Source organism: Triticum dicoccoides, chromosome 7A (assembly GCF_002162155.2).
Source record: "Triticum dicoccoides isolate Atlit2015 ecotype Zavitan chromosome 7A, WEW_v2.0, whole genome shotgun sequence".
Lineage (NCBI taxonomy): Eukaryota > Viridiplantae > Streptophyta > Magnoliopsida > Poales > Poaceae > Triticum > Triticum dicoccoides.
This window is the reverse complement of record NC_041392.1, coordinates 72812699-72822450: the sequence shown is the minus strand read 5'-3', so window position 1 is coordinate 72822450 and position 9752 is coordinate 72812699. Positions and strand designations below refer to the sequence as shown.

At 46.9% G+C, this 9752-nt stretch overlaps 1 protein-coding gene and 1 long non-coding RNA gene across 3 annotated transcripts; one reads left to right on the top strand and one right to left on the bottom strand.

Annotated features, from left to right (window-relative positions):
- Nucleotides 1-3809: 3809 nt before the first annotated feature.
- LOC119329823 (GDSL esterase/lipase At5g45910-like) lies at nt 3810-5655 on the bottom strand. Its single transcript, XM_037602917.1, has 4 exons — nt 5351-5655; nt 4993-5202; nt 4387-4809; nt 3810-4277 (listed from the first exon to the last, which is right to left on the bottom strand). Exons 1-4 carry the CDS (start codon nt 5586-5588, stop codon nt 4063-4065), a joined length of 1086 nt encoding a protein of 361 aa, XP_037458814.1. The 5' UTR covers nt 5589-5655; the 3' UTR covers nt 3810-4062.
- An 817-nt stretch (nt 5656-6472) lies between these two features.
- On the top strand, nt 6473-9485 carry LOC119328449. Of its 2 annotated transcripts, none has more exons than XR_005158968.1 (5): nt 6473-6785; nt 7583-7673; nt 7766-8033; nt 8540-8987; nt 9104-9485. It is a non-coding gene; the product is annotated as an uncharacterized LOC119328449 (long non-coding RNA). The 2 variants fall into 2 exon arrangements; XR_005158969.1 differs by having other exon boundaries at nt 8540-8992.
- Nucleotides 9486-9752: the final 267 nt, after the last annotated feature.

Sequence of the window (9752 nt, the reverse complement as noted above, 5' to 3'; positions counted from 1 at the left end):
GATGCATGTGATCACGCAATGCACGGCAGCTCTCGCCCTCTCTGCAGATGTACATGCATGTCACCGAGGCTGACGCATTAGTCAAAGCACGGTCACAACGAAGCACATGCATCCGCCGGTGTCTGATCAAGATCAAACACTCCAACGACCTGACCGGTCCCTTGCCGGTCAGTGTTGTTTTATCTGTGACGTTTGAAGCGTTCTTTTCTGTCTGTTTCGGATAACAAATGTACAACATCATGGGCACATGCAGGGTTAGCCGGTTAGGCAATCCAATCTGTGAGTAATTTAGTTAAGAGTTGAACTCTTAGTTGAGAGCTAAATTAAGAGTTAATCTCCATTTTTTTTCCCGGTGGTCAAGAAACTCCAACTCCCACAAGCCCAAATCAAGTAGCCGCTAGAGAGTTTAATTAGTTGGTAACCATACATATGTTTCGGCAACGATAATGAACCTTCTAGCAATAGCAAACCATCAGTTGGTTACGTTCGTTGACCACACTGTCAACCTTTTCCCCTTGGACCCACACCACTTGGCACATGCATGGCCATGCATTCCCAGTGCCAAGTTAGTTCGATATTTTTTATTCATTTTCTTAGGGAAAAAGTTAGCTCGATAATTGACACGCCATCCACCCCGGCCGGCAAACACCAGCCGTTGCACCCGCATCCATGACATGCTTTTGGATGCATGTCCTCCGGTAATGGAGTTGTTGCGCGCGCGCTGCATCCGTATCTTATCTCTCCTCCCTACGTTAAGTATAGTCTTCACTTTTCAGTGGAGATATTCAAGGATTTTTCTCGCGGGAAATCGAGACATTCAAGTCAGTACTACTCCCTTCGTTCCTAAATACAATTCTTTTCAGAGATTCCAATATAGACTACACACGGAACAAAATGAATGAATTTACACTTTAAACCATGTCTATATACATTCATATATAGTCTGGATTAAAGGCTCTATGAAGACTTACATTTACGTACGACACATGCATGCATGCAAATGCAACTACCGCTACGCAAATAACAAACACAGGCGAAGGGAAGATGAATATTTCCTCTGACCTATAAAGCCATGCATATAGGGAACAGATATAGTATCCCCGCTTTTTATAAAGTTGGTGTCCGTATTAGTGTAACCACACATGGATCATTGCATCTGCGTGCCGCTGCTGTTGCTGACAATGGTGTTTGACCGGCTGGGCTGCTGCTGATAGCTTCCCGAGCCGGGAAAGGAGGAGGTCGAAAGCAACGAACGATGGTGGCGTCCGGTTGACACAATGGCAACATATAACCACCGGTGCTGTTCAGCTGGCTGGCTGCTAGCTGATGTGGTCGTTGTAGGTTTCTGTTTCTGAGGAAGCAAGGCTTTTTGGCGACGGATTCAAACAAAGGGCTGGCTGCCAATTATAACGGGGGCTGTGGAATCATACAACATGTGTATGTACGTGATGATCATGATGCTGCTGGACTGCTGCCTAGCGAGCTGCTTGGTTGATGGAATTGATTACCTAATCAGGCCTCCTTTTCTCTTTTTCTTATAAGATCACGCAATCGATGCTGTTTAGTTTTTTGAGTGGCTATATTTATAGGGTGTGTCTAAAACTCAGTCGATTAAGACTTAACGAAGTCTTAGTTGAGTGACGTCAGCATGTTTTTTTTTTTTTTGCAACAAGCGGCACAACTCGATGCTACAAACGACGACGAAAAATGTTGCGTCGGTATTGCAAGCAACAGCAATAAATGCAACAACTGTTCTAACTGAAATGCTACAACCGTCAATGAAGGATGTTGCAACCGATGAGATGACGTGCTATAACCAATGAGGGACGACATGCTACAACCAGTAAGATGGATGTTGCAACAGGTAAGAAAAAATGTTGCAAACGATCGCATAAAATGTTGCACGGTCGACTGAGACTTGGTTAAATCTCAGTCGACTGATTTTTAGTAGGCCCGCTCTTTTTTGGCGCCAATGATCAGTTTTGGTCCTGATTGTGTACGCCGCACTTGATCATGAATGTTCCAACCACACTTTTCTCTTCCGGTTTGCCGCACGCCGACGCGCCAGACATGCCACACTTGGCGCCGTTCTGGTAGTTGTACTTGCCGCCGTCGGCCCGCAACATGCCCTCATGTTCGTGCTGAACCCTGTACAAGCAAACAAACACTTAGCTCGACGGAGCCGGAGAAGACGACGGAGTAGTAGGAAGACCATGATCAGTATAAATAGTAACGTACCGTAGCTAGCGGGGCTCTTGGCCATGTCGAAGACGTGGGAGTAGAAGTCGGTGTACATGATCTTGGCGTAGGGGTACTTGCTCTGGAACAGCAAGTTGTGGGCCGGCCCGTGGAGCGGAGGCACATCGGCGCTGCCTTATCTACCCCTTAGAACCCCTCAAAAAAAATTCTACCCCTTAGAAAAAAAAACACATAGCGCTGAAGGACGACTCAACCTCGTGCTAGGTCTAGCAGGTCCTGGAAAATACAAAGCCCATCGAGCAGGCCGTGGAGATGTACCTTAAGACCTAGCGCTGAAGTGTGAACTTTTTGCAAAATTGAAACTTTCTTCGAATTCGTGAACTTTCTCTTCAAAATCCATGATCTCTTTTCAAATTCATCAACCATTTTCAAAATCGATGAACATTTTTCAAATTCATGATTTTTTTTTCGAAATTTGCATTTTTTAGATTCGTTAACCTTTTTCCCAGAATCGGTGAACTTATTGCAAATTCGTGAACTTTCAGCTCTGAACTTTTTTTCAAATCGTGAACTTCTTTTAAAATCTACGAATGTTTTTCAATTTCGTGATTTTTTTAAAATAAAAATAGCAATGTATGCATTGCACATAAGCATGCACAACCAGCCATCAAGGCATGAATCCGTGAATGCATTTGTACAAAAAAGTACATGCTTTGAGATAAATTTGTAGACTATCATGTCATTTTTAAATTCGTTTCAATTTTGATTGTTATGGTATATACCGAAATCATACCATAATAATTGTATATGCCGGAACAGAATCACAGACCGAAAAAAATAAACAGAATGCATAGAGTTGTTTTTCTTGAAAAAGAGGATCACCCTCAACCTCTACATCATTAAAATGCAGAGAGTTGTGGTGTACGAGCAACCTCGAAAAAAGTAGTGTACGAACAGGAGAAAAAAGAGAGCTTGTAAGCAAGTTGGTCAATGATGCACGGGAAAAGGCAAACTTTGAAGCTTGGTCTCGTTCCTGGTAGTACTCCTAGTTAGTACTCCTCGGTAGGAACTGGCACGGTCCTTTGATCGTTGATCCAGTGCCACAGTGGAAACTGCAAAGTCGTTTGTGCTTATGACCGATCGAGGACATCTCAACACCTCATCACGCATCGTTTATTTCGGGGGAAACAAATGAAATGATCGCCCAGTCGATCGGATCAGAACAGAAAAGCGAAAACACAAGGGCACAGGGACAGAGTACGATTGCCCTCTGCCGCAGTAGAGCTAGATCATCTCCTCTCTCCTCTCTATGACTATGAGTGGTACTCTTTGGATGATGATCTGATCTCTGATGGGTGAGGTGGGCAAAGGAGAACGGGCTCAACTTTTCACATGTAGCATGGCAACTTCCGTTCTGCACTCAAGCCGTCGAGCACAGGTTGCTTTTGGCCATGCCTCTCTCAAGGAAAGAAAACGGTCTGCTCAGGTGTTAAAGGCTATATAGTATCATCGTCAAGTTGTTGCTACTGGTTCGCGGGCGTGGGTGAGTCAATTTTGTTTATTTTTGGCGCCAATGATTAGTTTTGGTGGGTTGTTTACGCACTGGATCATGAATGTTCCAACCACACCTTTCATCAAACATTCATTCAATCAAACACATAAATAACCGCCCGATCGCATTCCTAACCAAACCGCAAATTACACGAGAATCAACCAAATTGATGCTTATTCTCGCAACACATCATCATCATCATCATCTTCTTCTTCTTCTGCTAAAAATAATAGTGACCCATTCCCTCCCCAGCTTCGAGGAAGGAAAGGAAGCAACCAAACGACAGGCTAGCCGGAGCTCGCTCGCTCGCTCTAGGAGAGGATGGCCGGGTGGCAGTAGGGCCCGTTGACCCAGCCGTCGGCGATCTTCTTGTAGGCTGCCTCCGTCAGGTGGATCCCGTCCCAGCTCAGCGACGACGACGGGTTGCCGCACGCCGACGCGCCGGACATGCCGCACCGAGCGCCGTTCTGGTAGTTGTACTTGCCGCCGCCCGCGCCGCAGCACGCCCTCAGGTTCGTGCTGAACCCTGCAAGCACAAGCACAATCACACACAAACAAACACTCAGCTCGCCGGAGCCAAAGAAGACGACGGGATAAGAGGAGGAAGATCAGTGTCCAGTGACGGAGCGACGTACCGTAGGTGGCGGGGCTCTTGACCATGTCGAAGACGTGGGAGTAGAAGTCGGCGTACATGATCTTGGCGTACGGGTACTTGCTCTGCAGGCTGCTCACCTTGCTCTGGAGCAGCGAGTTGTGGCGGGCCGACAGCGCATTGAACCGCTTCAGGCAGCCGTACTGGTCGTAGTCGCCGGCGTTGGAGGTCTGGTACAGCGTGAGGTAGATGGGGAAGCAGCCGACGGGGAGCACCCCGGGGATGACGATGTACATGGCGCCGAGGCCGATGAGCTTCTCTGCGCCGGCGCCGATGGCGTCGACGATGGTGGGGCTCTGCCCGGCCGCCTGCTCCGGCGTGTAGCCGCCGAAGAGCTGCGCGTTGTAGTCGTTCCCGCCCAGCTCGCCCAGCACGAACAGGGACTTGGACAAGTAGGTCTTGCAAGCTGTAGTACGTACGTGTGGAGTTAGTTAATGGCGCGCGTGATCATGCATGGGGTGGGGTGGGGGCGGGCAGGCAGACATTTTGTTTTTCTCTCTGGCCTTGGCATGGACCAGGCGGCGTTAATGGCGATGGCGGTAGAGTTGAGGAGGTAGGAGGGGGATTAATGGCGGTGTTTGATACGTACATGAGCCGCAGACGGAGGGGAGGAGGTTCTGGAACCACTGGATCTGGGTGTCGAGGGGCCCGTTGTTCCAGATCTTGTCGCCGACGCCGAGCGACTGGAAGAAGCTGGAGCCCATGGTGGTGGCGCCGATGATGGCCATGTTGGCGCCCTGCTTGAAGTCCGCGCCGCCCTGCTTCGACGGCTTCAGCAGCGGCAGCCCGAACCTCTCGGCTGCACGCACACGCCAAAAACAGAGCACGTCAGCTCACCTGTCGTCCTCGAACTCGAAGCAGAGTGCATGCTCTGCTTTTCTTGTTTTGGAGGGAAAATGCATGCATGGCGGGTTCAAATCAAAACCGGCGACGGCGAGCGTGCGTACCGAGGAAGTCGACGACGAGGCGGCCGTCGGAGCAGCGGCAGGTGGCGCGGCCGAAGAAGGTCTCGCCGTAGGGGGGCTGGGTGAGGGTGAGGCCGGCGGGGGGGCCGTTCACGCAGAGGTTGCCGGTGTCGGACATGGAGTCGCCGAAGCTGTAGATGGCGTTGAACTTCTGGCCGGACACGGCCAAGAAGCACGACGAGACCATCACAAGCGCTACGAGCAGCGGAGACGGCGCCATTGTTGGCTGGCTCGGAGCTCTGGCACTACTGATCGCTCGGCTGATGGATGGGTTGATGAAGGAAATGGGCGATGTCTCGGGGGCTTATATAGACGGAGCCGGTGGTCCGGTGGCACGTAGCTGTTGTTGCGCCATTAGCCCACCTCGCCTCAATCAATCTTCACTTCACCGGGCTTAACTAACTAGTACTACTCACTAAACTAGTGTTTTATCACTGGGTTGTTGTGCATGCATGAACTCTTTCTTTCTCAACGCTTTCGTCTCTGGTTCCCTTTCATCCTCGTGTTCTAATGTTCAATCATGTCAGTTTTTTTTTAAAAAAGGAGGATGACCTCATACCTCTGCATCTAGAAAATGCATACGGCCACTTTATTGATTATTCTCGAGGACCTTACAAAGTATTACAACAATGTGTCTGAATCCACCATCTTGACAACACATGCCGTTACTTCTATCTAAAATGATGAAGTGGTGCTAGCTGGGCCACTACCCAAACCACTCACCTAAGCCTAACATCAAAAGCCGGAAGCCGAAACATATTCGGAAGCCCCAGCCGAGCCACATATCGGGTCTGGGGCACAATCCGGTCAGACGCACTCGTGTGTCGTCGCCGCCATCTTTCACAGGTCCGTCTTCAGATCATATTGAGGCTTCTACACTACAACAAAATAGACATGTAGAGACGTTTTTGATTTGACGCTTTTATCTACGTCTCATTATTAAAAATCACTTGGCGTATAGAGACGTCTTGTGAGGCGCAAAAGACATCGTCCCTTGATTCCCATAAAAAAAATCTAGACGCGTTAAAATATCTTGTTCAACCACCATCAACCTTTATCCCCCATCGTGCGATATGGGCTAAGAAAATAACTACCGTGAAAAAAGAGAGCGATCTCAGTGACCTCTAAACCTAGCGCCGCCATGCCAGGCCGCCGCCTCTTCCAAGATCCTGGTCCTCCCCACCACAGACTCGCTGTCGCAAGTCCACCCACCCACCGCCCTCCCTGCCTCCCCTCTCGCTCGCCAGCCTCCAGCAATAGCCTCGGGGTCTCAGGGACGCCAGCTTCTAGGCGGCGCCCAGCCCCACTCCGGCCGCCTCTACCGATAGCTCCGGCACACGGTGCGCTGCGGCTGAAAGGGAAGATGACGGATGGCGGGGTCGGCACAGAACTGCACATCCCCAACTCCTCCTACTGAGTACTGACTCACCCCCGCCCCCAAGTTTTGCACTCCTGGTCGAGCACCACCATTAATGAGACATGGTACTGATCAGCTAGGCGCTCGTTTGTTTGTATGTACACTGTCGGTGTCGATCAGACTTTGATTGAGATTCATCTTTCTGCACTACAACAATGTTATCACAGACATCTTAATTAGTTTATGTGATCCCCGGCACAGGGGGAGCTCTCGGTAGGGCGAGGACGGGCGCCCGCCCTACCTTGATTTGCCGGGGCAGAAAATTACGTATAGGTATATTTATGGGTACTCGCTCTGATTCGTCGATAGTTCCTGAAAAAATCGTTGTCTTGTTGGATCCTGAGTCAGTGAGCAGCGATTCTGTCCTCTCCAATGTTCCAGCCGTCCAACATAGCAGGAAGCCAGCCGGAGCTTACCTAGCAGCACGGAGCGGCACGCGGAGCCGGCGGACGGCTGCGGTCTGTGTGCGGGCCGGTGGACAGCAAGAGCAGCGAGGGCGGCGGCCGGCTGGAGCGGCGAGGGCGGCGGTCAGCGTCCACACCCCGCCTGCAGCCCCCTCATCGACTCTGTTCTTTTTCCATCCATGTTCTGTTTTCTCTTTTTCTAGTCGTGTGTGCACTAGTGGCTGGAGATTCATAACATATTGACGAATTTTTCTAATTAAAAACAGTGAGAATGTGTGATATGTGATAGTAATTACTCAGTGCTTTACATTCATTTTTGTATGTGCTTTATGCTCTGTGATAGAATTTTTTCTTAATATTGATGACAAATTGACAATTGCTGATTAAAAACAGTGAGTGTGGGTGGTGCAGCGGCGTTGCCAACTTTGTGGGCGAAGGGAAAACATGGATATGAAGGGGAAGGCCTAGCAAAGGCAAAGGGGAGGTGTGTAATTTTTTTTTATTTTAGTGGCATTTTCAGCTAAAAGTATTTGTGTGCACTACCATTGTCTTCTGATTTTGATTTTTGTGCTTTAGAGTTCGCCCCACCTCAGAAAAAATTCGTCCTCCGCCACTGATCCTCAGGGAAAAAATGTCCGCCCCGGTGAATTGCCACCCTCTCTGTCTCTGAGAACCCTTCGTCTTGCAACCAAAATTCATCCATGCGTCGTCTGCCATGTGAAGCTTGTTGCCATCAGGTAGACTGACCTCGTGCCCGCCACTATCGACCAGCGGGAAGCTAGCGAGTGATTTGGGGAACATAAGTGACTTGCGCGAGCGCACAAGGCAGCCAATTCATCTATAGGTGAGTTGATCTACTTTTTTTAGTTTTAGTTGTTGTTCTATGAATTCATTCCAAGTAAAAAATTAGAGCCCCTGCCTTGATGCGTACTTAATTGTGGAGGAGAATCTTGACATCACATTTACTTTAGGTTATCTCTATTACAATATGGGACAACAATACTTTGTCTTTTTTTCTGAACTCTCATATTTTTACTGACTAAACTACTAGTTCAACTTAAAGTCGATCTTACACTTGTTTGCTCCCAAATTATTGGTACACACGAATGTTGGTGCTTGATAAAAAGCCTGTGAGAATATCCGGATAGAATAAGGTGATCAGTGTTATTAACGGATTTTTCTTTTTCATGCAATTAATAATGCTCGTGTATCAACTATCAAATCACCTTCATTTTCCCCCATAACTGATTATAAGAACTTTGTGCCCACGTTCTAATATTTTTTTGAATAAACATGCCTTGTACTATAAGAGGGAGAGATCAACTCATACATGTGGTTTCTCATCTGCAGAAACTTTTCTGATGTTGTCTGATAAAGAGCACCGTGGATGGATATATTATCATTTTTGGTAAAATCTAATCATATGTGATTATGTGAAACATCTGGATTAGATGCGTTGCACTATGTCTGAAGCAGCAAAATGGCATCATGCTCGCTTTTGTGTTCGACTGAAGAGTATTAATGTGAACTAGCATGAGAATTCAGTTTTTTATGGTAAATGTCGTCTTATAGTCTTATGTGGAGATAGTATTAAGGCTTGGACATTATTAGTGTCGCAACCATGAAAGTTCAGTCCCCGTATGTTAACCTGATGTTATTTCTTTACATATTTTTTGTAAGGTATATCCATCAACAACAACATGATGTTTCTTCCTTTTACAGTATACGTATCTATACTTCGTATGGTAACATGACATCAACCAGACTAGACTAAACTTCTGGAGGGCATGTTTACTCGGTGTGGTACATAAATACCATTCTCTATTCTTATGGTTGTATGTTCAGCAAAGGAGAACTCGCTGGTAGAAGTTCCAATGATTTTTTTTTTCAAATCTCATTTTGCTTTCTTTGCAGAAAACTTGTACGTGCGAATTCTAAAGGTAGCCACCACAAGGATAAACTACAGAAGTAGAGAAAGCAAGGAGCTATTATTCCACTATCAGCATGTACAAACTAGAAATCATATACTCCCTCTGTTCCTAAATATAAGTCTTTTTAGAGATTTCGATGTGAACTATACACGGAGCAAAATCAGTGAATCTATGCTCTAAAGTACATCTATATACATTAGTATGTAGTCTCAATTAAAATCTGTAAAAAAGACTTATCTTCAGAAACGGAGGGAGTAGATATATTTCAGCTAGTTTGTGAAATATGTAATTTTTTTATTGATGATGTGTACAATTGAGTTTGTAAAATACTACTGCTCTAATTAATACAATGCTATTATTTTGCGCGATTTCTGATATGTAAATGGGAGTCAAACTGTTTAATATAAGAAAGTAATTTTATTAAGTGCAACTTAATTAAGAAATTATACAACGAAAGAGAATATATGCAGTTGCATCTAGCATGAATTTAGCAATGCGTCTCTAAGGGCAGGAGGACACTCTTAAAACGTCTCATCCATGTAGACACGCTTTGTAAGGACGGTCTTAAAACGTCTCATTTTCCTGTAGACACGCTCCCTATGCGTCTCAATGGTATTTGAGACGGTGCGTGG

What these genes read in the sequence shown, in the direction of transcription:
- LOC119329823 (XM_037602917.1), bottom strand. Translation starts at nt 5,588, where the DNA reads ATGGCGCCGTCTCCGCTGCTCGTAGCGCTTGTGATGGTCTCGTCGTGC. An exon ending in CCTCGTCGTCGACTTCCTCG is followed by an intron (nt 5,203 to 5,350) that starts GTACGCACGCTC and finishes GTGTGCGTGCAG; the next exon opens with CCGAGAGGTTCGGGCTGCCG. An exon ending in CAAGAGCCCCGCCACCTACG is followed by an intron (nt 4,278 to 4,386) that starts GTACGTCGCTCC and finishes TTGTGCTTGCAG; the next exon opens with GGTTCAGCACGAACCTGAGG.